The 26,696-nt window shown below is 36.1% G+C and overlaps 1 protein-coding gene across 5 annotated transcripts in view; it reads right to left on the minus strand.

Annotated features, from left to right (window-relative positions):
* Positions 1-442: 442 nt before the first annotated feature.
* LOC104145967 (heparan sulfate glucosamine 3-O-sulfotransferase 1) overlaps positions 443-26,696 on the minus strand; it is a 62,216-nt gene continuing 35,962 nt past the window's right edge. For 3 of the 5 annotated variants that reach the window (XM_068950007.1, XM_068950006.1, XM_068950008.1), the window contains 2 exons: positions 5,332-5,441; positions 443-2,438 (listed from right to left, as the gene is read on the minus strand). In XM_068950007.1, the coding sequence (XP_068806108.1) occupies positions 1,385-2,314 (930 nt within the window). In that variant the 5' untranslated portion in view covers positions 2,315-2,438; positions 5,332-5,441 and the 3' untranslated portion in view covers positions 443-1,384. The remainder of the gene's footprint in view (positions 2,439-5,331; positions 5,442-26,696) is intronic. The other 2 variants (XM_068950005.1, XM_068950004.1) reach the window with 1 other exon arrangement.

The raw sequence follows: 26,696 nt of genomic DNA on the forward strand, positions 1-26,696 counted from the left end.
CTAGTAGAGCTTTCAATGTATTTCTATTTGGTAGCACACTCTCAACATTTCAAGTTGATTTTCTTCTTTGGTATTGATATATAAGGTTGTTACGTGAAAAAAAAAAAGAGAGCACAATATTGTCAAACAAAAAAAAATTAAAACCAAAAAATTCCTAATGCATTAATATAGACGGACACAATTTTTAAATATGATCTATGTCATACTTTGTATCTCGAAAACTGTTGTGTCTGAGATATACAATATAACAAGGAGTTACGTTTAAATCTGAGTATATCCCATGATCTCTGTGAGAAATTACAAAGAAATAAATTACTCTGTGCTCTGGAGGGCAGGCAAATAACCTTTTTTTTTCTTTCAAGAAACAATATGCCAGAGTAGATATGTAAACTAAAGGGAGGCGACAAATAGAACAATTATTAGTCACAAAACACAAACATGATTAATATGGTAGTACTGATGAAGAAATGTCTTTCATTCAAGAGAAAAGTGACATAACTTACATAATCAAACATTTGTACAGTTGCAGATATTAATAATTTTTTTGCATTCACAAATTTATTTTTTAATATACAGAGTAACAGTGTAAATTGAGGTTGCCTGGAATCTTAATTTCTTTACATTCAGAACCCTCACTTAAAGCTTCTTCAAACAGTTCCTATTCTTACTTAGTTTGGAGGGTTATTTTTTTCTTTTTCCTTTCTTTCTTTTTTTTTTTTGGCAAATATAAGCTCTTAAGAGTGTGGCTTAATACTAATGTCATACAGTCAGGGAAGCTTCTAGTTCACCTATTCAAAAACCATAGGTGAAATGAATTTCTTTTATTATTATTTTATTAAGAACTTTGACTCATTGACAAACTAGGAATTATTCAATGGAGCCACTATGTATGCCTCTGTTTGAACATACATATTTAACTTCTTGTATGAAAAATTCTAGAAATCAATGCCACTATCATGGTGTCTGATATAAAAAAAATACAACAAAAAATACAGAACAGTCAGAATAATACTATTTCAAATATTTACACTTTTTTACACTGGAAGCAGACTTTTTTTTTTTTCCCTAAACCGTTCAAAACTTGTAACAGTTCTAAAGTAAGTCCATTGAAGTTAATGCATTTGTAAGAAGGGAGGGGGGGAAAAAAAAAGAGAATATTATCCACAGTAATCATACAAATATGTCAAACATTTTTCCCTATATAAAGGGTGTCATTAAAATGAGTTAATAGATGTTTTATTTCAAAAGAGTAAACCGTTTTGTCTGCTTCCATATTACCAGTACGTTAAGCTCTCATAATATGATGCATTATGCTTTACAAAGATTTGTTTGAAATAGTTCATCTATCGCAGGCCCTTTTCAAGAAACACTGATTCTAAATTCATTAATGCCAGTCAAAAGAATGATTAACCATTCTGTAAAATTTTGCATTGTGCTCTCTGAAGTAAGAATGAAGTTGCTCTAAAACAGTATTGTTGACAATAGGATGGGGGCGCCCTTTGGATTCATGTAAACACCTCTCTCTTCCATCGCTTCTAATGCAGTAGAATCCCTTGGTTTGGTTAAAATAAAAATTAGAAGACAAAATTCGAGAAGGAAGATTGAGAAATTTCTCAACTTTCTGTAATTCAGGAAGAGGGTCCTTGATTAAAGTATTACCATCCACTATGTGAATCTGATCCAAACTGAAATGCTTGAGCCACTTTTTCATATGAACATCATATAGACTTCTCTGAATAGCTTTGTATTTGGTATTAAGTGCTCCATTCTTAATAACAATATCTTCAAAAAGCTGAACAGGCTTGTGGCTTTCTACTCTGTTGTAATATACTTGGGTATAGTCAGATATAACTCTCTCAGTGGGATCTCTTAGAATGAGCAGCAGTTTAACAGAACTGTTCATGTCATGAATTCTTTCTGGAGCCTGTGGCGATGTAAAATAGCCTGGTGTTTTCTCAATTGTAATTTGATTTCCATAAGAAAATGGCATCAGACTCCTATACCAGTCTATTCCTTTCACATAATTTTCATCCCAGTCAAAGAAGTGGACTTCTGTAGCTGCTACTACAATATTAGGATGAATATCCAACATTTCCAGCAGAGCCCTTGTCCCTCCTTTACGAACTCCTATTATGATCGTCTGAGGTATTCGTCGGCTTGTGCCAGGAGGTCTCACCTGTGCCGAATAGTGTTCGCTTTTATTGCTGAATAATCCCACTTGTGACTTCAGTGTTTCCAGCAGTGCCCCATTCTCAACAGGAGCACCCTGAGTATGAGTCAGCAGAAGACAAGCTGACACCAGTAGGAAGGCCATGTGGAGAGGAATAATTAGTTCAAGACAATGTTATGCTTGACTAATGAACCAATAGGTAAGTCTCCTCTTGAAGAGCTGGTTGGCAGAACTGGTGATGAACACACACAGCAAGTTTCTGAAACATCTGGAAAAAAAGAAGACAAATCAGTATTTCTAAACCCGTCACAAACTGGTTGACAAACTGGTAGTTGACACTCAACTTGTAATAACACCATAGAAAAATTATACCATAGGTAGTTGTTCTTCCTGACTTTGTTTCAGGAGAATGACAACAAAAAACAAAACACTTTTTCTCCCCCCTTGACTTGACTACAGGTGACCAGTGATGGATACTAAGCTTACAACAGCTTTTATTATTTCAAGAGAGAACGGAGGCTAAGCAGAATTTAGAATTGTCTATGTAGTTTTAAATTTTTGGCCATTATTAATTATCTTCCTATTAGTCATAAACCATGGTTCGCTCAACTGTTCTGATGGCCTCTACAGTGGGTGTCAGATAAAGCCAAGTGCTACTTTTGAATTTTCATTCATATTAAGCTCAGAACACATCTTGATTACTTCGCCTAAACCATTTTTACCAAGATTTCACCATTAGGAGATAATATATTTACTTCCACATTAGCAATCTTGACGGTTACTATTAGTATCATAAGAAAGGGACCAACGCCAAAAAAGTGACTGACAGTAGACTAAATGGAATGATGGCAACAGGATGAAAAACAAATCTCAACCAACCAATTTCTTAAAAGTCTGAACTCCGGCAAATAGCTTGCTGAATGATCTTGGGCTAGTCACGTAACTCCTTTATGCCATGGTTTCTCTATCATATGAAGAAAATATATTTATATTTTTAGTTCTTTTGTTAAATACTTTGCTCTCCAGGAACAAACTGTCCCCCTTAGTTCTAGCTAAGACGTTTTCTTTGAAAACATCACCTGTCAGACCAAATTTTTTATTTTTGATTTTTTTTCATTCAGAAAAGCTTAAGACTGTGTACATGTAACTGCCATGGAAGAAAAAAAATCCAAAGAAGAAGATCAGAAAACCATGTGATTTTAGCATTAATGGCAGTATATATTTCTGTATTTAGTTCACTCCAGTGAGAATAGTTTCAAGTAAAATTCAGCATAGATTTCATTTCTCCAGTAGTCTGACTTGCATCTAACTTCTTTTTAGTTTCAAACCACACCATTCTGAAAATTCTTCCCATAGCCTAGCCAAAAAAAGCCTTAATTCACATGTCATTACAGAATAAAAGAGATTTAAGAGATTTGTTAGTAGCAACCTTTCAGCTTTGTGTATCACTCACCAGGCAGTTCATTTACCTCTTTGACTAATTAACAGGTCAAATGGTACTTTCATGGTATTTTTTTTAAACCACAGCATCATTAGATGCTACTAGATGCTAAACAGCATTAGATGTTCAGTCACTACTTATGACAGTGAAATGCACTTAGTTATTTATTTTTCCAGGGAAATTGCATGAAGAAAGAAATTGAGTTGCCTCCCCTACCCCCTCAAAGAGGAATTAACATATTATCAATCCTTAAACAGTAGTTTGCTTCAGTAACACAGGAACTAATAAGCTGTAAAAAAAGATGTGTGCTTGTGTGTCCATACACATATATATAAATATATAAATATATATATATATATATATATACACACACGAAGTGTTTCAAATCCCCACCAATGTTAAGGCAAAAAAGAAATGATCCTGATTCTGCAATAGGATGTGAAAAAAATGGCCTTTTTTCCACCAAGGCATCTGGAGCTGAAGTGGGTAGGGTTTCTCTCAGAGTGCAGTGGAAAATGGGCATCTAGTTCCTCCAAATGTTCCCTCTGCACATCACAAAATTCCTTCAAAGCAGTTCTCTGTAGTATCATTTACGTATATTGCAGGAGTGGCCACAAGCCCCCACACCATCATGGCTTAACTATACACACAGTAGAGAACAGCCCAATTTAAGAGTTTTCTAAAAATCAACAAAATAATACATAAAAGATAGGCAAAGCATCTAGTCAAAAGGATATCTAAGTTCTTACCCCTTCTATAATAAAGTTGATCTGGACTACAGCCGAGACCATCCAGCTGCAAGGCAACACAGCTTTTTGGTAGCTCCAGAACAAAGATCAGAAATGGTGTTCCTATACCAACACCAAACTTAGCCAAGTGTTTAACTGGTTCCTTAAAGAGAGACCACACACCCCCCCCACACACACCCACCAACATTGAAACATGAACTGTTAAAGAAGCGGTACATTATTTATTGTGCCCAAGTCCTATGAGAATGTGTTTGGTTTGTGGTTATTTTGATACAAGTGAATAAAACTATGAAAAAAGTTAAACGGTCAAGGAGAATTATTGGCTTCTTTCATTCATTTGCCCTTTCATTTACAACCTATATCGCTAGCTTTTATATATAAACTTGAACTGATGTACCCATTTATGGAGCTAAAGATGCCACAAGTACGGAAAGAGCTAAGAGTTGAGATGTTGCTCCGTGCTTTTGGTAACAGATATGAAAACACCGGCCAATACGAAACATCAATTCAAACACTCCTTTGGCTGTTATTTTGGTAATGTAAACTTTCACTTTCAGTAGCTCAGAAACTGAAACTATTTGGTCACTGAAACAACTTTGTGGAAAATGTGAACCAAAGGGTAAAGACAACAATAGCTAAACAGTGACCTGACAACAACCATATGAAAAGTGGTGCACGTGTTTTTTGTGCTCCTTGACCTTTATATATTTTTATAAGTGAGAGAGGTGAGAAAGGAGAGGAGGGAATGTAATTTCTTTGAAATGGAAATAAGCAGAATGCTTGCAAAATGAAGGCACTACTGAAAAATCACAACCATTCATTGAGCTGACTTTAAAGGAAGACACAGAGAAAAACTTTTAGGTGGGCTTAAAAAAAAACCTCCTAACGGATGTGAAGTAAAGGCAAATCATTATGGTAGACAGACCAGTAGACTTGCAGGACTTAACATAATAAAAAACATTCATAATCACCTGAAATTTGGGATGCCTAGTCACATAATGAATGTCTCGGGTATAATCTGTCATCAGTATAATGTCTCATGCCATTTCTCACGGTCTGAAAAAGTATGTGAGTTCGTGTCCTGTAACAGATTTGCAAAATTGCCAGAAAAAGTAGCATGCAGTCATTCACAACTAGTTATCAATGAACCAATTATAAATCAGTATCGGGTATTTATGCGGTGGAATTTTTCCTTAATCCATTCCTCTATCCATTTATGTTTGGAGAGATCCACCCTCATTAATGTATTCAATATTAGTGTGCACATGCATGGTAGAAAGTTCTGCATTTCAGATGACACACAGGCACCTTATTTTGGAAGCACTATTCCTGGAGACACAGCTGAGGCAGTAGCATTTTTTTCTCCTGTCATTACATTGAGCACAATTATGCTCTCATGCTATGAGATCTATTGCTAACTGAGCAAAAATGCATTTGTTGAAGCTTTCTACTTCACATTCACTCAACATTGTAACTGCTAAAATAATTAAAGATCCTGGATATATTGAAAAAGAATCTTACCTTTTCTGAGATGCCCCAGCATTAAGTCTTAGACCATTATTATATTCTGTCTTGACTACCTTAAAATCCTTCTTTATTGACTACTCCAAATATATATTTTCTTCTTTCTATTTACTATTGTTCGGGTGTACAAGTGTATTTGTGGCTGCTGTTTCAATTCATATATAGCTATTTCTGCAAAATATTTTTGCCTGCCAATTTCATCATCTTACAAAAAGTTAAGTCCTACTGCTACTGCGTGAGATGGACTCTTCCTACAGGCCTTTAAAACTTCTCTCATTCCTGCTTCTCTTCCACTCATGAGCTTTGTGTCATTGCACCTGTCTTTGCCCCAGCAGCATTCCCTCTCTTGGAAAGAATATTATTTATTTCTTTAACAGTCACCCGAGTTGTCTTTTACATCCTTTATTGTATCTTATAAATGGCATGGTTTTCATTACAAATCTTTTCTCTGAAGACCTGCTAAAGCGAATCACAGTTATTGTTTTATTCCTAATTAACTGATAGTTATCTAGTTCAGCCGGGACTCAGGCACAAATACTGTAATTCAGACTAGTCTGGAAGGTGAAAAAGAAATTTATACTTAGACCAAAGGGAAGACTGGTCTTGCAAAATACACTCAGGTTCACACTTAACATGAGTGAGAGTCTGTTTTATTTACAATTTGAAACCAGCAGTTCTCTATAAAAAACACCTCAAAATCAAGTAACAAAAGAGATTCTGCATTTTCTGTGGACAGAAGTATTACTAGTATTTTTGAAAACAATTACTTCAGTTTAAGCAGTTTGCAATTAGTAGTTTTATATAGTGGAAATTTTTGAGACTCATTGCTAGAACAAAACCTTACCTGGAAAATACTACCAGAAGAAATCGAATTCAGAATGTGCTGTAAAGCTGATGCCTAAATAGATCAAAATTGCCTTTGGGAGCAATTCCATCAGAACAACATTCCAGCTTCAGCCTAAGAGATTTGATTGATTTTGATGAAGCTCTAAGATGTTAGATCCTGTGGTTAGGTTATTATTGCTACATAAATGTAAAAAGGATTTAAATATGATTTATCAAATATAATTGGAACATTGTTTAAATAATTCTTGTGTTGCTTTTCTGTCTTTATGCAATCAATGAATATTTTTAGGAGATAATATGAACTGCTTTGTATAATGAAAACAATATGTTTTACAGTGCCGCACTGTGCACTTGCTGAATCTCAGAGTATTCCTATTAGCTTTATGGGACACAACTAAAAAATCTACCCCTTGATAGAAGATCAGAATTACAGTGCCTTATTATATGCTTTTTTCTATTATTTGGTAGTGCTGGTGTTGCTTAGTAACATAAGGAACATCAACAGTTATGGTACATATTAAGTAGAAATGAAGTTCAGAAAGAAATTCATGCTGCAGAGAGAACTAATTAAGTAAACAATACCTTGGGCTTTTGTTTGTTTTATTTTTTCAAAACCTTAGACATAACATTTACTAAAGGAGCTAATAAGCTGGCTGAAAAATCATTTTAATACTGCAGAAATGTTCAAGAGACCCTTAACTGCTGCATTCCATTATAACAAATCTTCTAAGCAGCTTATGATTTATCTTGCTTCAGGGTAAAGCATGGCATCATAGAGTAAACGTAACTATATTATTATTAAAAATAATTTAGAAGACTATTAATTTATAGTAATACTTTTCACTGCTTATCATGCTTTTAACTGGAGAATTTCACAGCACTTTGCCAATGACCTGTCCATACCTTGCTAAGGCATTAAGAGATTACCCTTCTCACAGGAAATTAAGACAGACGAATCTGTAGATCCAGTTCAAGAAAGTGCAAATGCTTTGGAAAGTCAGGATTAATGTGACCTGCGCAAGGTGATATAGCAGGTTTATGTTCCAACCAAAACCAAAACCCACAAGGCTCCCAACTCCCACTCCAATTCCAATTTTGTGCCATTTCATGGCAGTCACTCACATCTCTTATGATAACTTACACTTGGGTTAGGTGCTGAACTGAGAAGTGAAGAGATTTCTCAGTGCCTTAGCAGAAGATCAGTGTATTCTGCACGGTAAATATGGCTGTTTCTTCCCTCCCATCCCCCCAGACTGAAAGCAAGCCTAACTTCCAAATTTTGTAGTTTCAAGATATTTCTGCAAAAATAGTCCTGTTCACTACTGAAAGCTACAAAAAGGAGAGACAGGCCGAACAACTAAAATAAAGCTCCAAGGTTTTTTCTGTCTTGATATTTAAAAATAGTTCTGGATTTAAAAGGAGAATGTATTGCTTTTCCGGTTTATTCTTGTTAGATACCAACTCACTGCAACACAGAAACCAGCCACTGGGAAGAGTACCAGCCAGGCACTTTAAGGCTTGCTGGCACACAAATTTGTAACAGCTCAATTGCACCTGTGTAATTAAGTACATCTTTAATGTTGGCAGTATAAAAAAAAACAACAACAAAAAAAACCCTGTAGCAGCCTAACTGTATTCACAACTAGAGGATATATTAGTGGAACTATTGCAGGAAAAAATATTTTAAAAATCATACTGTTAATACCGTTATGCCAGTGTGATATATAATGCATATACAAACTGGCTATATCTAGGCTGCATTTGAACTGATGATACAATCTCCCTTTTGCAGCAACATATAGCTCAAACCCATTCTACTTTCTAGAGGGGCCTGCCTCACTCCACTGAGCACAGGCAATCTGCTCTTGTAACTTGTCTGCTTGGAGCGTAGAGACCTCAGGAAAAGTACTGAAGTTGAGCCTGGATACAATCACGGTGAGGAGTCCGGTATGATAAGGCTCACAATGCTAATACCAGAAGGAATGCGTCCCAGCCCTCATGAACTTACATTGTGATAAAAGAGGCAGAAAATAGAACAGTATAGGGTAGAAATAGACTTGCAGAATGTAACAGGTGAAGCTACCATAATTAACACGGTATGTGGTGACCAAATAAATGCCACTGAATATTTTATAGGCATCCTGTCAAATGTATGTTTCAAAGAATTGCTTGAAAGGGCTTCAGACAGGGCACTTTTCTGAAGTAGTGGTCACTGAAATGAGAAAACACAAAATCTAAAGGAAAAGTGAACATTTAAGTTTGACGTTACATGTACAGGTATAAGTTCTTGTTTTTTGAGAAGACGGATCCAAATCCATTTTCCTCTTTTCTGACTTAAAAAAGATCATGTAAGTATTTAGGAACATCAAATACCTAAACTCTGTAGAATGCACAGCTTACCCAATGCCAGGGAAAAGTACAACACACTCTGAAATGAGTATTTAATTAACAATTTAATGTTCCTTTATATTGTCAAAGATACAGCTCACCATTCTAAAATTTTTCAGCTTTCCTGAATTTAAGCTGCTTTTTTTTTCCTTTGGTAAAAGTAGAGCTGGTTATGTGACATAATAAATGCAAATCTGCATGGTTTACACATTAAAAAAAAAAAAAAGCAAATAAATAATCGTATGGGATGCATTGCTTAATAACATTCAGTATCAATTTATTCAAATCCAATAAAGCAATGACAGAATCTATTAATTCTTAGCAATGAAATGTTAGAAGTAATGTGACTATCAAAAGTCCTTTTGTAGTATCTTAATCCCCCTCTAGTAGCATAATTTGTGAAATAATGTACGTTTACAAATACCTGGTACCACGGTTTCCCCATGCCCAACGATGAAACAAAAAAGTATTTTTTTTAATAAGAAGGGAAAAGGAAGCAAATTCAGCTGCTTCTTTCCACATAGTGCAGATATGCCTAGATTGAGTTGAGATGGCATGGGAGCATGAAAATATGTTCTAAGCATGAAAAATGTTTAAAACTTAAATGTCGAAAAGGTTTCCTAAATAGATACAACTATAAGTTAACCTTCATTTCATTACAAGACAAGCAGTGCAGTTACCTTAGATTTATGTTAGAATAAGATCAATTAGAATTGGGTAAAATTTAATATGCTTTGAGCTATGTCCTAAAAGTTTCAGCGAGATCTGATTCAGAAGAATCCCAAATAAATAAATATATATATTTTTGTATATGGAAGGCTTGAAATACAAGGTTTCACATTCTTGCTACATGTTTACTCAATACTCCCTTGCCAGCTTAAGGATAATAACTAACTAGCATTCCCATTAGGTCATTACTGGGCTTCATGAAACCCATTCAGGCAGGTTAGTTGGTTCCCATGTACCTACAAATATTTGACACAAGGAACGCTTTCCACATGTGACTCTGGCAAATGTCTGATGCAAACTGCAGAAAGCAGGAAGGGCTGAGCATGACTAAAATACCACATTGCAGTTCTGTAACAGCATTTTTCCAGCTCCAAGTTGAACTCCACTAGTTTCTGGTTATACATCGGGTAGGGATTAGGAAAGTACAAAAAAGACCGCAGACCCCCAAATGAAACGAACATCGCAGGAGTTCATATTGTTCATATGAGTTCATATTGACAAAGAACATTAATATTCTTGAATGCATTTAAGAATTGTGATCATTTTCATTTTTACTCAGAACTATGGACACTTAATTAAAAAGGGAGAGGTACTAAGACAATTTTTTAAAGTGAGGCACTTCCTAGAAATACATGATCCTGCAGACTATCCCAAAACACTTACTGATACAGTTTTACTATCCTAACACCTCTTCTGAAAATGAAAGAGTCTAAAGGGGTCTATATAACCTCTAACCTAAAAAAAAAAAAAAGTATTATCTGAAAGATGGCTGAAGAAATTAATGTTTGTAAGTCCTAACATCAGCAGTGAATGTATTTGAGGATTTTGTTAATAAAATAGCAGTCTTATAATGGCCAACAATTACTAACTTCAGGAATAAAAAAAGGAGTGAAAAAGAAAACAGTGACTTGGTGACTTTGGGCTGCAAAGTAATTGCAATTGGCTGCAGGCTTCCCTTCTACCAGGTACACAGACTATAATGGATTAAAAGGAAAGCTAAGAAAGGTTAGCATAAACTATGAACACGTTAAATGGTTGGCAGGTGATATTAGCAGATAGGAGTTTTGAAAAAAGTTTGCTCCCCTAAGGCTAGCATTACATTTTCTAATTCCTATTTCAGATAAGTTAAGATAGAAAATTGCCTGATGAAAATAGGACTGCAAATATACAGTAGTACAATAACATACACAATACAAATATACAGTAATAAATTTCTGAGCTAAATAAACCTATAGGTGTAGCTAATACATTTGTATTTTATAGTATCTTTGAAAATAGAACAACCAAAATACCTACACAAAAGTTACTGAATTCTAATTTCATAAACTCTTAACATAGTCGTACATATTCTAAGCATACCCTTCATTAACCCCAAAGTAGAGACTAAAAAATAAAATCTATTCCTACTAAGATGTAAACTATAGATAGTGGTCAGATTAATACAGGTGCCAAGGCCAATTTTATATATCTAATCACGCTACACATCATACTGGCATATTTCAAATCACATTATCATTTTTGTTGTCTTAAACTCACTTCTGTAACTGTCAATTATGCATCAGGACTAAAACAAACTGACCTAACAGAGGTGCCATGCCAGGTCTTCAGCCAAATAAGCCATAACCACATAATTATAAAGTGCAAGATGTAGTGATGTGTGATTATCTAGCTTTTGTGTCCATTTCTACAGATCAGATCTTACTCCAGCAAAACTTTGACTTCTCTAACTCCAGTATAATTAGCTGAATATTCATTTGCCCATGTCCGTTCTCACAAAGAATACCTTGACATTCACTGATGTTTAGGAATTAAAATTAGAATTTGCTGTGTAGTATTCACGACATCTATCTTGCACAGGAAGAGCTCCTGCCAGGGTGAGCGACGGCAACAGAAGCATTCGCAGGGGAACCCCGGACAGGTTAGCTGGCCTTCTGTTGGACAGAATGGCAACAGCTTGCAGGACATCCTTGTCAAAAAGGCAACCCTAGACCCTCTGTTACACTTTTTTGTAAAAAGCACAGCTTCCTGGTATAGAAAAAAAATGAGGATAAACAGCTGCAAATCTGAACTGGTAGGGATTTTGAAGCATTACAACTTCAAGGACTCTAGAAAGGGAAGAATTTGCCTCAGAGGAGAGTTTTTGTGAGCAGAACCTGTGAAGATTTTTGCCCTGAGGTCTCGGCAGGCACTGATGCAGGCTGAGAGGCTCCAGGCAGAGCCCACCAGAAGCTGGGCAGCTGAATGGGCAGGGGAGCCCCTGAGTTGTCAGGAGCATAGTGGGAAGAGCTGCCCAGGGAGAGATGACGCAGGGCCGGAGCCTCAAGAGCAAGGAGCATTTTCGTCCCCACCTTGGATGCTCTGCCATAGTTAAGCACTTGAGCCAAGTCTGCTGCTTTGGCAGGCAGTATCTAACTCCCTCCCTCCATGATAACCCTTTGGAGAACTTTTCCAAGGCTCTGGCTTTGGCCTCTTGAAATCAGTTAAGTTATACAATGCTGACGGATAAAAATTGCTGTATTGGGTCCTGTATAATTGCTGTATATCCCCATTATAAGAGCACAACATATAATTTTCTGAATTTTCTGAATTTACAGTCATATGTACCCCTTACTTTCTGTAAGTACACACCATGATCAGGAAAAATGACTGATGATCTTTCAGAGGAAACACTAGCAGAGATGGTACAGAAAGTTCCAACAAAGGCATAAGACTTAAAAAAATTAGTTTTCTACACTTGCAAGTTTTTGTTATTGTTGTTTTTACATTAGAAAAAGCTGAGTAGAAGTGAAGTGTTCATTTTTATACCATTAAAAGACATTCAGAGGAAATCAAGATTTGATTCCAAAGCACAGCATCACCGAGGTATTAAGAATTTTAAATGTCATTTAAAACAAATGGCATCTGGGCTATTTCACATGCCAAATTTCAGCCCGATTTGAGTTGAAATGTCTGCATTCAAATCCCTCCAAAGACTAATTTACAAATGGGGATGGTGAAGACTAGTGAGCTGTAACAAAATTTCTAGGTGCCACCTAATCAGAGCTTGTAAAGTCAGGGATTTGATAAACCTTTCTGCTCACTCTTATATTAACTTTGGGGCAAAAGTACTCTATGAATATATGAATTAGGTAATATATATTTTAACTTCACACTAGACTCACAGTTTTTTGGGGGGAAAGTACAATATCTTGGTACCATTTTTACGAGTCCAGTTAGTTTTTCTGCTTATTCTGAAAATTCTCATCAGGATAACTTTTTTTTTCTCTTTTTAAACAGCTTAAAATTTTAAGCAAACTATTAAAAATTGGGGAAAATTCCACATATTATGAAGCACTATTCTTATAGTCAGGAAAGCAGAGACTAGAAAGGTTCCCTCCAAAACCTGCCATTCCACATGCAAATGAAAATTTTCAAAAAAATTACTTCACTCAGATCAATAAGAAACAATGTATCATCAGCTATCCTGACCCATTACAGTTCTACTTCCCTTTACGGGCAAATAGGCACTTTTTAGTTAGGAAGAACAGAACTTAAAAATCGTCTCTTCAGTCCAAATCTTTCAAACTTTAATACACAGGCTGAACCTTGGGCACATGAGTAGTCAAGGTATTAAAGTCACGGTGTTAAAGTTATGCAGACATATGTCAGAAACTCTTAAACTTCAGTGAAAATAGCGCAGCTTCTGCTCCTCTCTTTGCCCCCCATCCACCCAGTTATTAAGACAATCCCTCTGTGCCAGAAGAGTCTCTGCATCCATAAGCTGAAGGTCTCCCCACAAACAGACACTTTCTGTCATTGTGCTCTAAATCTCTAAAGCCAATGAAAAAATACCTGCAGTACCAATCCATCAAGCAGCATGGTTAATTCAAGCAGAACGTGTTCCCAGCCATGCAGCATCACTTCTCCCCCACAGCTCAGTGCCACCTTGCACCCAAATAAGCCTCCCATGCTATTCATTTAATGCTGCTTCACTTCTAATCAGCTACAGCTTCTCAGAAAGGCTCTCTGATGGCTGACAGTGCTTAAGGCAATTCTTTGGAGCTGTTAAGCTTTGGCTGTCAATTTTCACCGAGGTCTTTAGGTAAAAGTTGTATTTAGGAGCCATCACATAGATTCAGGATCTGTACTTTAAGACTTCAAATTTGTGAGACTTGTGACAAATGGTAAGAGTTTGTCACATTAGAAACTATGACTAGAAGGAGCCATAATAGATGTGGCAGAGACTGAATGAGAGCATGGCAATGCTCCCTCCCAGATTCAAATACTATGTTTGCTGACTGTGACGATAAAATTTATAAATAGCCCTTGTTCTATTCAAAATTCTAACTGCATTTTGGAAAACATCTGTTTTACCTAAGTATATTATAATGACCTTTTAAAGTTTTCAATTTAGGTTTGAACGGTGTTGTCAGTATTCTGGTAGTTGGCAAGAAGGTGCTGGAAACTTTCCTGTAACACAGGAGAAAGAGGTAGAGGTAGGGAGGGGCTTTGATACATTTGATACTGCAGATTAATTAGAGCTCTAACGGGTCAGAATGTTCAAAATCGTCCTCTTACCAGTGGCTAAGCTGTACAGCTCAGGTGCTTTACCTCATGGTAAACCTTCTGATTTCAGCTACCAAAAAGGTATTATATGACAGCAGGAGGCTGATATTATACTGACACAACAACTAGAAAATTCACCAAGAAACAATACTTGGACACAGCATAAAGGCAAAAGGTACTGCCATTACCTTCATTCTCAGTCTCCTCCCCCCCCAAATGAAATCAGCACAGCCAATCCACAGAGACAAGAAACAAAGCAGAAATGTTTTATTTCAGTTCCAGACTCCCAAGAGACCTTTACTTTCTGCAGACAGTGGTGCATCTAACTCTCCAAAAGAAGGAAAATACACTTGCATGCGCTCTCCTATTTTGCACCTCATAAGCAAACATATTCCCTTCACTTCTTCAAGCAGAAAAAAAAGAGAGGCAATTTTGTGATTGATCATTGCTTATAGACACAATAAAAAAGGGAAACATAGTTTTTCTTATTGTATAGCTCTCAATCCACACATCTCAGTCTATTCTAATCCATGTAATTTTTTCTCAAGATATTTAAACAAGAATGGTTGAGAATCAGTTCCCTTTCTAAGTGATATTCAGTCAGTTCCTTTTCTAAGTATTCTCCATAACTACTAAAGCCTTGTCATATGAAACAAAGATTGGGGGGGGGGGGCATGATAGTTTTAAATACACAATACACATCTGGCACATCCTGTTGCTTGTTTCTCTTGCCCTGTAAACTCACTGAGCAACCTCTATGGAGGGTGTCATTTTTAAAAATTAATTATTTCACTATACATTTTACCTTTGAGCATGTTATTTTTTCCCATTTTCAAAGCATTCTGAGTTTTTCTGGAGGGTCAATGGAACACTTTTCAGCAATTTTGCCGTGGCACTCTTCATCATCAGCTTGCTTACTTTAAGAAGAAAGGCCAACAGGTGAATACCAGCTAATTTGCAAGTCCAGTGGACTTTTTCCCACAGAAAAAACAGAGTGAAGCACCAAGCCAACACTTCCAAATCAGAGCATCTAATAGCAAACAAAATCAGAAAGAGATTCTGCTGCCATTACTTGCAGTGAGTGCTACCTGAATGAATACCTCCATGGATAAAACAGAGTTAGTGCCTAATGTAAGACTGGAGAATCTGGTCCAGATTCCCTGCATAACAGGTGGTGTAATCTAGTTTTAGAGATGTTGAGCATCTTGCAGTTTTTGTGTCCCTATGGATGGCTGAGGCCTCTTTGGAAGGTAGCAGGCTCTTGAGAGCCTGCAAAGCCATTTCCAAACTCAGCAAGATGGAAGGAACATACTGGAGTATGTGCAATGACAAAGGTTTGCAAACAACGTATTTGCTGCTGACAACGTACTTCCAAGCTTTGCACTGTTTCAGAATAACTTTTTTTTTTTTTTAAGCTCACAAACAAACAGTAATTCAGAAAGATTAATGTGAAATTTATTTAGGAAAGAGGTTATGACTAGTCATACTGGTATGTCAGCACAGATCCTACCAGTTCTTCTCTTACTCTCACTTAGCTTTTACTACCTCACTGTTTGGTCATTTACGCATAAAGCAGTTTGCAAAGCACAGTCATAATACTATTTCCTCCCAGTCCTGTTTGTGAAAAAAAAGTATTTTTCCACTTAAAGCAATGTCATGTTTAATTTTAAGGCTGTAAAGGACTTTCCTGCATTATTGATTATGAATGTTCAGTTCTCTTATCTTAAAAATGTATCCACAGGGGAAAATAAATCTGGATTTTAAATTTAATTGGGAACTATACCAATATGGAATAGTTATTTCTGTTTATAGCATGCTAAAAAAGGTAATGAAAGTAAGCAGTGTAAGCTACTGGTTGTTGATGCCAGCTCTGTTCTAAAGCAACAGTAATAGCTTTGCCTCTCAAGAGAGGACAGTATGTTATCTAGAAACTATAAATGGTATATATGGTTTTACATTTTTAATGCTGAATTTTCATCTTAGAGGTGTAGTTTGGCATTACTTAGCTAAAATATTTTCACACTCATTCCCTACCTATTCTTTAGGGCATCTATCAATTTAAATACATTTCAAGCAAAAACAACATTAATATTAAGAGCAGGTTAAATTTCTTCCAGAACCTTTCTGTCCAGGGGGAACGTCTGACATGGATGTACTTAGAAAGCTGTCACACCTACTGATGCCTTAACAGCAATACTCGCCAAAGGAAAAAGCCATTTATTCCAAGTTTATAGATAACGATTACAGTTCAGAGCTAATTTTTGAGATCAGAATCAAGATGTTAGAATCAAATAACACTGTAGTGTGCGCATGTGTGAAAAATGAGAAGTTCAATAATTGTGACAGTCTCGATTTCTGTATTATAGAGCTCACCAAAATTATGCAAGATACTGAAGAGCAGCACATCAAAATATACTCATAAAATGCAACTATTTCCCCTGACATTAAAAAAAATCACTGCTATAATTGTGGGTCACAATCTGAGAATGTTCCCAGAAACCATATTTCAGTCAAATTGAAGGTAGCAGGAAAAATAAACCATGTACTCCAACTTATTTCATAAATCTGCTTTATGGATCTGCTTTATGGATCTGCTGTATTCTTAAGTATGGATGAGAAATTGGATTTTAACTTATTTTAAGTTATGACACACAACCAACTCCTACTAAAAGCACAACAAAGATGGTAGTGAAAGAGGAAGGAGTGAAGAAAGTTATGAAAAGCAGAAAATGAAGTATCTGTAGGCAAAAATCACGCTATTAATCATTTTAATGACCCAAATGTGATACTATATTTGTGCAAATACCTAGCCTATATAGCACACAGAGAAAGAAAGAAGAGGCAGTAATAGGAAATACTGAGGTCAGATTCAAGAATTTAAATTACTTGGACTCCTGAGCAATGCAGCTGATGCTAACAAATATGGATTATAAAAATTTATTGCAAACACATAAATGTGTATACACACTGGAAGCATGAGCTGTTCAAGTACAGAAAAATTTAGATTTGTTACAACATGTGAAACCTTAGGAAAACTTCGATTCTACTACAGTGCAGGTAAGAAAGCAAAAGTAGTAAGGATGGTGTTATAGTTGTGCTTGGCATGGAGACTGGATGAATTTGAGTTCAATTTCTACATTTTCCGGTGGAGACTGGAGTAAAAATACTTCAGACACGGATGCTAAAATAAAGTGAGATTGAACTTACAATTGATTACATGCTCTGCAAGTAGAGTAACCATCCTTACACTCTCAGACTATTCACCTGGGAAGTTAAAGCTATGCGGCTAATGTGCTTTAGAATTTACACCTGAGCTTCCTTACAGTAATTTCCCCTTCAAAGCAAACCTTTAGAGTGAAAATTTTCAGAACTGCTTAGCATTGGTCTAATTTTAATCCCATAGAAGTAAATCACAGAATAATTTAATTAGTACCAAAGTTATGTCAGTACTAAACATTTTGAAAAACCCTCTCTTCCTCATCTTGTACTCTTCAGAACTATACTTCTCACCTTCTCCACATACCTTGAGTGTCCAGCTGAGAGAAAGGTGGAGGCAACCATATAATGTATAAGATTGGTAATGGGGAGCTGCATTGCTTTAACAGAACAATAAAATGAAATGCTAAATCATCAAGCACAAGTAAAAATACATTCAAGTGTTCTGGAGGGTTTTTAAATTACAAGGATGGCAAACTATCAAAGAATTTAAAATATCAACCACTATGTCAAAAGATAGCGATTTTTAAGTTTCGAACGGTACTAAGAAAGGTCATGGTCACTGATACAAATTGGGAGAAATTATACTGAAAAAAATTAAGAAGGTAGCAAGGGAATCATGATATGCTAAAGATATATCTACCCCATCACTGTTTAATTCAACACATATTCTTTTTGTTGAGCAAACTTTTTACATGGCTTCTAGATTCCACTGACCATGCAAGCAAAACAGCAAAGGGAAAAGAACAGGCTGACACAGCTTACTTGATCTTTTAGAGGGCTTTTCACAAATTACTTGACTATTAGTGTAGGGGTAAAAAGTAAAGAATCATTGTGGATTAAAAAACCAGCTCAGAAATCAAAAGTGCAGGAATACAGAGGAAATCTTCAGCAGCCAGTTAATTTAGAACCGTGCAGCATGCCACTCTTCAGGGAAAGACACAGACTGAGAGTCTCAAAGGAGCCTGATGACTAATTCCCTTGAAATTTGAATTTCAAATGAGGGATGGACACCTACATCCTTCAGACTTCTTGGAAAGCCCTAACACTAGGGTCTTTGTGAAATATTCAAAATAGCAACGAAAACTTCAGTTTGATGCACAGCAGTGGACAAAGGGAAAGACAGCTAGCATGTAAAAGCAGTGAGATGGAAAATACCAGTATAATTTTAATGCATTTTTGTAAATTAACGGTTCCGAGTGACTGGGAATAGTGTGCTTCATTCTGGTCAATTCCTCTCCAGAGAGGTTCAGCAGAGGGAGGAGTTCAGAGGCGGCTGCCAACAAGAGACTGCAAGTATAAATAATTTCTTAATATATGGAGATATTCAAAATAGGAGTATTTTTTTCCTCTCTTGATAAGTTTGTATTTAGACTGGCTGCTACATTAGATAAATGTACCGGGATGTCTCTTGCTTATCCATTTGCCAGTTCAGAGAAAACATGTTTCAGTGAAACAAAAAGGCAACAAGATTAAAACTGACAAAATGATATACTCTTAACAGTGCACAATTAATCTGGCAGTGTCACTGCCACAAAATGCTACTGCAGACTTGTCTGTGGCAAGTAAAAAACAAAAGAAAGGACAGCCAACTAAGAACCAGGACATTTTAAGCTGTATTTCGAAATACACTATTTAGTGTCTTAAATAAGCAACCTGTTATGAAACAGATTCATAAAAGCTCAAAGGGAAACTGAATTCAATTCGAGAAATCTGCACTTCTATGATCACACTGCTAGGGGTAGAGCATATAAAAATACGTAACAATATCTACATAATGTATTTTCTACAGAAATTTTATTTAAATCAAGACTAAAGCATTCTTAATTGGTTTGGACACATTCGTTTTCTTTATTGAGTTATGTGAAGAGAGGAGCAGAGAAGGATCTCCATTTCTGAATAGATGACCACAGTTTTCACTGTTACAGCTCAAAGCACAACTTGTCATGTTTCACTAACTTCTGTGAATACCAGAAACTATACAATTAGAACATATAGTTTGAAATTTATATTGAAAGCATAAGCAACGTTAGCTGACTTACAGAAAACAAGAAAAACGATAGTGGCGTGAAAGACTAGAGTCACATGCTGCAGGAGAAGAGGCTCTAAATATAAAACGCAGTAAGCTAGAAGAGAAATTTAGGAACCTAGACCTATCTACGTATTATACATGTCAATGCAAAAAGTAACACAAAGATTAAGTGATAAATCCCAAAACAGGAGTTCTCTTGTAGCAGCTTTTAATTAATTCGAAGATGCTATACTGTACAACAAAAAACTAAGGGGATACGTGATAACAAAGTCACAGTTCATTTAAGTTTCCCTTGAAAGTCATCTCGACTTTGGACCATTTCAGTGATCTCCAGACCATTTCTTTTCCAAGGTGGACCATATCCACCTTGAACATGACACCAAATCCTAGACTGCTTTCCTCAGGTAAGACCTCACTAAAACAGATCAGGCACTTCACATGGCTTTCAGACTATGTCCCCCTTAAATAATCCTTACATTCTGCCTATTTTTTTGCCTGATGGCATTAATTCTTTGGCAGTATGTAATCCACAAAATCTCATATAATTCTTCTGTGCAGATCTGTTAGCTAATCAATGACTTCACTCCTGGGATTTGTACAGTTAAATGTTTCTGCTTATTCCTACTTGTACTTGTCCTTATTGAAGTGCAGCCTATTTTATTCAAGCCATTTCTCCAATATATCAACAGGAGTTGGACATCTGATTCTGTCCTCCAGTGTGCTTGCAGCCTTCCTAGCTTCCTATGAACCTCGATTAACCAAGTCATTTATGAAAGATATTGCAACTGCTTTCCTTACACTTAAAAACTGTGTAGTCTAATGTAGCTTTCTGCAATAAGCACTGAAGTCTACAGCACAACTTACTTTCTACTCTCACTCAAAATGTATTAAAAAGAAAATATAGGAATGAAAAGCAGAATAACAATTGATGTCTGACTAAATACAGAAAAAAGAAATGAAAATAGGTAGTGAGTAAATTAAAATATAATTAGCCATGAAAGTAGAAAATTACAACAAAGATCTAGAAAGGCTGTCCTATTCTTCTCAAAAGAGATGTTAATTTCAGATTAAGTCAAATTAAAAAAACACACAAAAAAAAAGCTAGCTCACCTCCCTGAAGCTACATGCAAACTGAAGCACGCTTGCATCTTGGCAGAAGTTTTGAATTAAACATTTGTTAAGCTCAACCTAAGAAAGGCTATACTTGGTCCAACCAAGCATCTCCCTGTATCCTTTCTCTAGCAGTGGCCCATCATGGATGCTTAAGAGAGGGTACAAGAACAAGCCAAACATACAGTGCTATTTCCTAGTACACTTTCCCAGACTCCAGTGAGGTAAGGTCCTGGCTTAAAGAATTACTAACTTTATAGTCCTTGATGGATATTCTGTCAATAGTCAGTCCTATTACGTTTCCAGTCAGTGTAAACTTCTAGCAGCCTGTGGCAAGGAGTTCAATGGCATAACAGACATGACCAAATACTTCCTTTGGCTTAGCTTAAACATACCACTTACTAGTTTCATTTAATGCTCCCATGTCCCTGTAGTAGAAGAGCCAGTAAACAATCAGTCATAATCTATTCACTTGCCACTTGATAAAACGTATCATAGCCTCCTTCAATTTTCTCTCCAGACTGTAAACTCCTAGCCCTACTTGCTCCTTATTTGAAAGATTTAATCATCCTTAACTCATCCTAGTCATCCTTCTCTTGACTTTTTCAAGGTGCTGGAGCACTACTGTGGCACTGCATGTAACCATGATGTTCTCTGTTTTGTTCTATTTCTTTCTAAAAATTCCTAAGATTCAGTTTGGTTTTGACTGCTATTGACACTATTTTCATAGCTTTAATATAATCTTACAGCGTAGTTCTTGCACATTGTTTGTCAGTTTGAAGTCCATTTTTGGGCACATAAAGGCTTTTTTTTTTTTACCCTTTGAGACTTGCTTTACATTTATTTACAATGAATTTCACATGTCATTTTATCACTCAGCATCACTGAGTTTTTTTTTTTTTTCCCGCTGGCTTTCATTCCTACTCTTCTGAATAATTTAGTATCACCTGCAAACTTCACCTCTAAAAAGACTAGCAGGCTTCTTGTTCCTGATGCTTTTGAAATAGGAAATAATGCTAGTTTTATGTCCTTAACAAATTGTTCTGTAAGCTCTTTTTTAGTCTACTGTATTTTGGCTTTATGTTCTTTACTATTATCCCTGCATAATGGAATAATGGGCATGTCTTTATTTCTTCTATACTGACAGGTCAACACTTCCTTGTTACAAAATTTAGCTGAAATCTGAATTTTAGAACAAACTAAACACACACCTCTTAGAGATGTATCAAAAGTAACTGAGTCAATCCTTTTAAAATATGGTCAAATGCATTAGAATAATTCAATAGAAATGTCTTGCATCCTAGAGGATCTTAATTTGATACTTTATTTCCAAGACCCAAAACAAGCAGATGGGTCAAGATGCCAATGGCTTGGATGTGGTGTAGATCAAAGCATTCTGGAGTTCACTTACTGAGCTTTGAAGATGCTTTTGCAGTAAACATGCTCTGCACTAAGTATAGGATACAAATTCCATCTGCTAGTGAGACTTCTTTGCACTGAATTCAGTAGCTTTGGAACAGGTCATAAGGATAGGTCATATGATACTAATAAACCCAAAATGTCTGTACTGTCCACATTTTACTATTTGATCAAGGCTATGCAACTTCTCTGAAATCTAGCTATAACCTTATGCACTACTCTAGCTTCAAAGCACTTAAACAAACCCAAATCCACCTTTATCCTACTATTCTATGCTCTCCATGACCATTATCCCTCTTATTTAGCTTGTCCTGCACTCTCAGCATTTACCTGCATGGTTTCATCTCTCCCCTTCTGTGCCTGCACTTTATTTCCCCCTCATTCTTTTTCAGTTCTCCCTATCTATCTTTGCTTTTTTAACTACTGTTAGAATGATTTACACCAAGGCTGTTCAATACAGTTTGTTAGCAAATCCTGTTTTCAGTTGCATGTATCTTTGCCAAACAACTGTCAACTGAAATTCTCTGCGCTTGGGTGTCTGCCCAAGCAGGTTTTTTTTCTTGAAAGTTGCAACTTACTGAGCTGAGCTGCTTCCAGGAATAAAGCAGGTTTGTTCAGGTTATAAAAAATATACTGCAGCTGGCTCTTGGAGAAGCTTTAGTGATGTTTTGTCAAATAGGGCCTTGGAATATGATACGGATCTGTCAGCATTTTATTCAGCTCATGAAAATTTGCCTCAGATTTGACCAAGCTATAGTCTTCTTAGGCATTTCTGTTTAAACAGCCAGAATATTTTCTGAAATCTAGCAGCCAAAATGATCTGAAGCACCCACCTGCCCACAGCCTGCTCCACCATCGGACAGCTTTTTTACCACCCGCCTGCCCGCGGCGTGCAGGCAGCAGCTGTGAGGCACAGCAGGAAAGCCCTCGCGTGGGCTCTGGGCTCCCCCTCCCGGCATCGCGGCTGCGAGGCAGCCGCCCCCCGAGGTGCGCAGCGATGAAAAAGGACGCCGGGCGAGGGAGGATAAAACATGAGGGTGCTGGGCAAGCAGAAAGGAACAGACTGGCATGAACCCTGGGAAAGGAAGGCCAGGGCTGTTTCAATACTACCAGGAAGAGAGGGAACTGGGGGCTTAGTGACTAGTACAGCACATTCCCCACAGACCCCCAAAAGTGAATCCAGGAGAGGGAAACCCTTACAAGTAAGAGAGGTTTTTCAGCTTTAAGAAGTTATTCCCCTATTTGCCCCTATTCTATTTTTAAACTATTCTTATTCTTAGATGTAGTTGAAATAGTTTAGGTTTGAGAGGAACATTTTCCTTTAATTGATAATTAGGTAGTTATGAACAACTGAAAATTTGATGTTATTAAATATGTATGTATTATTAAATACAGGCACCACTTCTTGCTTCACCTTTAGGAAAGGCATTCGCATGTAAACATTTACAGACCTATCAATGCTAACACCTGTTTTGACCGCTTCTCTCATTTTTCTATAGGATTTTGAATGAATCTACCACTTTGACCAGTCTAGTGATATCTGCAAATCCTAAACAAATAGCCAGCTCTACTCTGCATGCAGAAAACAATTATCAGTGCATAAGCACAGATAATGTATGAAAAATATATATGCACACACAATATATATATAAAATATATAATTAAACTATACATATAAATATGCATACATAATATATATATAAAATAGATAATTAAACTCACTGGACACAAACCATCTTTTTGTAAAATTCGGAACAATAGTATGTTAATGTCTAAATTTTGCATTCCAAATACTAACCAATGTGTTGTTGCTATTTAGATACATTAATAAGACACAGAAAAGATGTCTAAATTGCACCCCAATCTTATTTGTCATCTTCAGCTTTCCTTCGTCTGTCTCTACTTCCACGTATGGCATTCTAGTTAGATTTTAGATGGCTATATCATATTTAAAGCTTCATAAAAGAAACACCACCACACATGCAACAGAAGTACTACTAAGCACAACACGAGAACTCAAAGCTAGACAAAGGAGTAATAGAGTATTCATATATGATTAAACAAAACAACAAGCCATAAAAGGCAATTTAGTCTTTGCTTTCAAATGCTAACCAACTGTTCAAAATTTTAAGATTGCACCCAAATTATAGGTCTTATCCAAAAAAGACTGCTGCACATGTGGTTTTAGTATTTGTTAAGATGATTGCATAGACAGTGGCATTCCCATATTCCCTTAACTACCTATGTAACAGTAATATGTACTTATGTATAGGTAATTAGTACTCTACAGAAAACTGTACAGTACTGTCCCAGAATTCTTGGAACAGTGCAGAAGAATCAAGAAAGGAAGAAAGCATGCCTCCGAGTATTAGTGCATATATGGCACAGGAACTCAGTCAAGGCAGGGAGCAAGCCTACCTTAAAATGTGTCTGTATTTCAAGACTGAGATACCTACCCCCACCCAGGACAATGGTGAAAAACTAACATAACACAGGTTGTATTGGTCTATACAATATACAGCCTATGCAATAGAATTCATACTGTACAAATTTAGGACGTAAGTATGGCCTAAAAGGGAAAAGCGGAACGATTTTTTCTTGGTAGCATTCCCATCTATCAGAAACAGTTCTAGGAGCTGTCTAGCCAGAAGCTACTTTAAACACATGACCTCGTGTAAACTACATTTTAAAAATAAAAAGACTTCAGCTGCCACTTTGAGATCTCATGTCCAGTGAACCTTCTCATCTTCTCACAATTATTTATGCACTGCAGAGATGATAACATAAAAGACAACTAGAGTTGATTTTCAAGTAAATTAAAGATCGTATAAGTCAAACAAGAAACAAAACTTTTCCTCAAAGAAAGGGTTTCAGCAAGGCAGATAGACAGGTAACAAGGTGATAAAAATATATGCTTGTATACATGACAGAAAACAAAGCAAAGGGGTGTTCGTTCTGGATTTACATGATATAGGCTGTGCACGCACTCCTAGCCAAGTAGAAAGAACAGACTTTGGAGACTTAGCAGAAGCATCTAATTCAGCTGTTTTATTACAAGCCAATTTTTAAATTATTATCATCAGTGTGTGCCATCCATATTATTCTCTATTTCTTCTGTATGCACTTCTTCAACAATTATTGTCTGGAGCTTTCAGAGGCAGTGGATGACACATTTACACAGCCTTTACCAGAAATGGACTATTAGCATAAAAATGCTGAACCTGAGCTTTGAATCTCGATATACAGTTTACCTAAATAACAGAAAAATTTTACACTAAATATTTAGAAATGTGACTTCCTTTGGGCTTCCAAGGTTTATTCTATTTTTGCTCTGTGAATTATATAACTGAAAAGAAAGTGTGTCCTAATTTGTAACTGGGTTTACCTGGTTTGCAAGAGGAAAATGGATTAAATGTTAAGTCACAAAACACCTCATGGAAAACCGCATATAATAAATCCCCACAGGGATTTTTTTTTTTTTAATCTCCTTTTGCAGTCCTGGAAAAAGAAGTCATTTACTCTGATTTTGAATATTCTTAAAACTGCTCAACTTTACTGCCATTTCTACCTTGAAATGGAACACTTCTAAGGATTCTTTTCTATTCCCATTCTAACAAAAACTACCAAAACCAAATCTCTGTAAATTGATTCTTCTTTGCGTTACAGAGAAAGTTACACCTGCAATGAACACTTCCTCCCCTAAAGCCCTGAAGCTTGTTTCCCTTAATTAAGAAGGACCTCACTGGTTCTTTAGTAAAGCCCTTATTTTTTTTTCTATGCAATGCAATTTATTTTTTTATCCCATTGGGAGTACATTACTAAATTTGTTCCACTTGCAAACTTCACAGAATGCGCTAAATAAAAAAAGTGAACTACAACAATTAAAATCAGTAATCTGTTCAGTATACTATTAAATTAAAGCTTGCTTAAAATGGTCATTTGTAAAATTTAAGTGGATTAACGCATACAGAGTCCAGGTTCTTTAGAAAGTAAAAAATGATAAAAATCATTGACTTCCTCTTTCCTAAAATGGAATAAAACAGTTTTGCTTCTACTAAAATGTCAGCACTTTATGTCTTTATCAAGAGTATAAAAATGTTTCTAAGGTTGCACACTGTTTTAAACATCATGAACATAATAGTGATATTAAAAATAGCGAGAGTGCTCATCTGTTCACAAAGTTTTAAACATGTACCGCTGTAACCCTTTTCAGCATGAGAAGATAAACACAAAGAAAAGTCTAATGTAACAGAAATCTGAAGCACAGTCCATTAAAAACCATTTTGTAATTCACAACTTATTTCTTGAAGATCAATTGTCAGTATTTCAATTAACTTTTAAAACTGTTTTCATTTATTCTTTCTATTCAAGATGCGATTTGAAGAGAGAAATCCAGTAAAGAAAGCTTTTAACCTTGTTCCTGATTTTAAGCATGCATTTAAATTCATTGAGGCAAAAAAGCCACACTTAAGCTTGAAACTGCTTGCCTACAGTATTTTGTTATTGAAGATTTCATCCCTAACAAAG

Source organism: Struthio camelus, chromosome 7 (genome assembly GCF_040807025.1).
Source record: "Struthio camelus isolate bStrCam1 chromosome 7, bStrCam1.hap1, whole genome shotgun sequence".
NCBI lineage: Eukaryota > Metazoa > Chordata > Aves > Struthioniformes > Struthionidae > Struthio > Struthio camelus.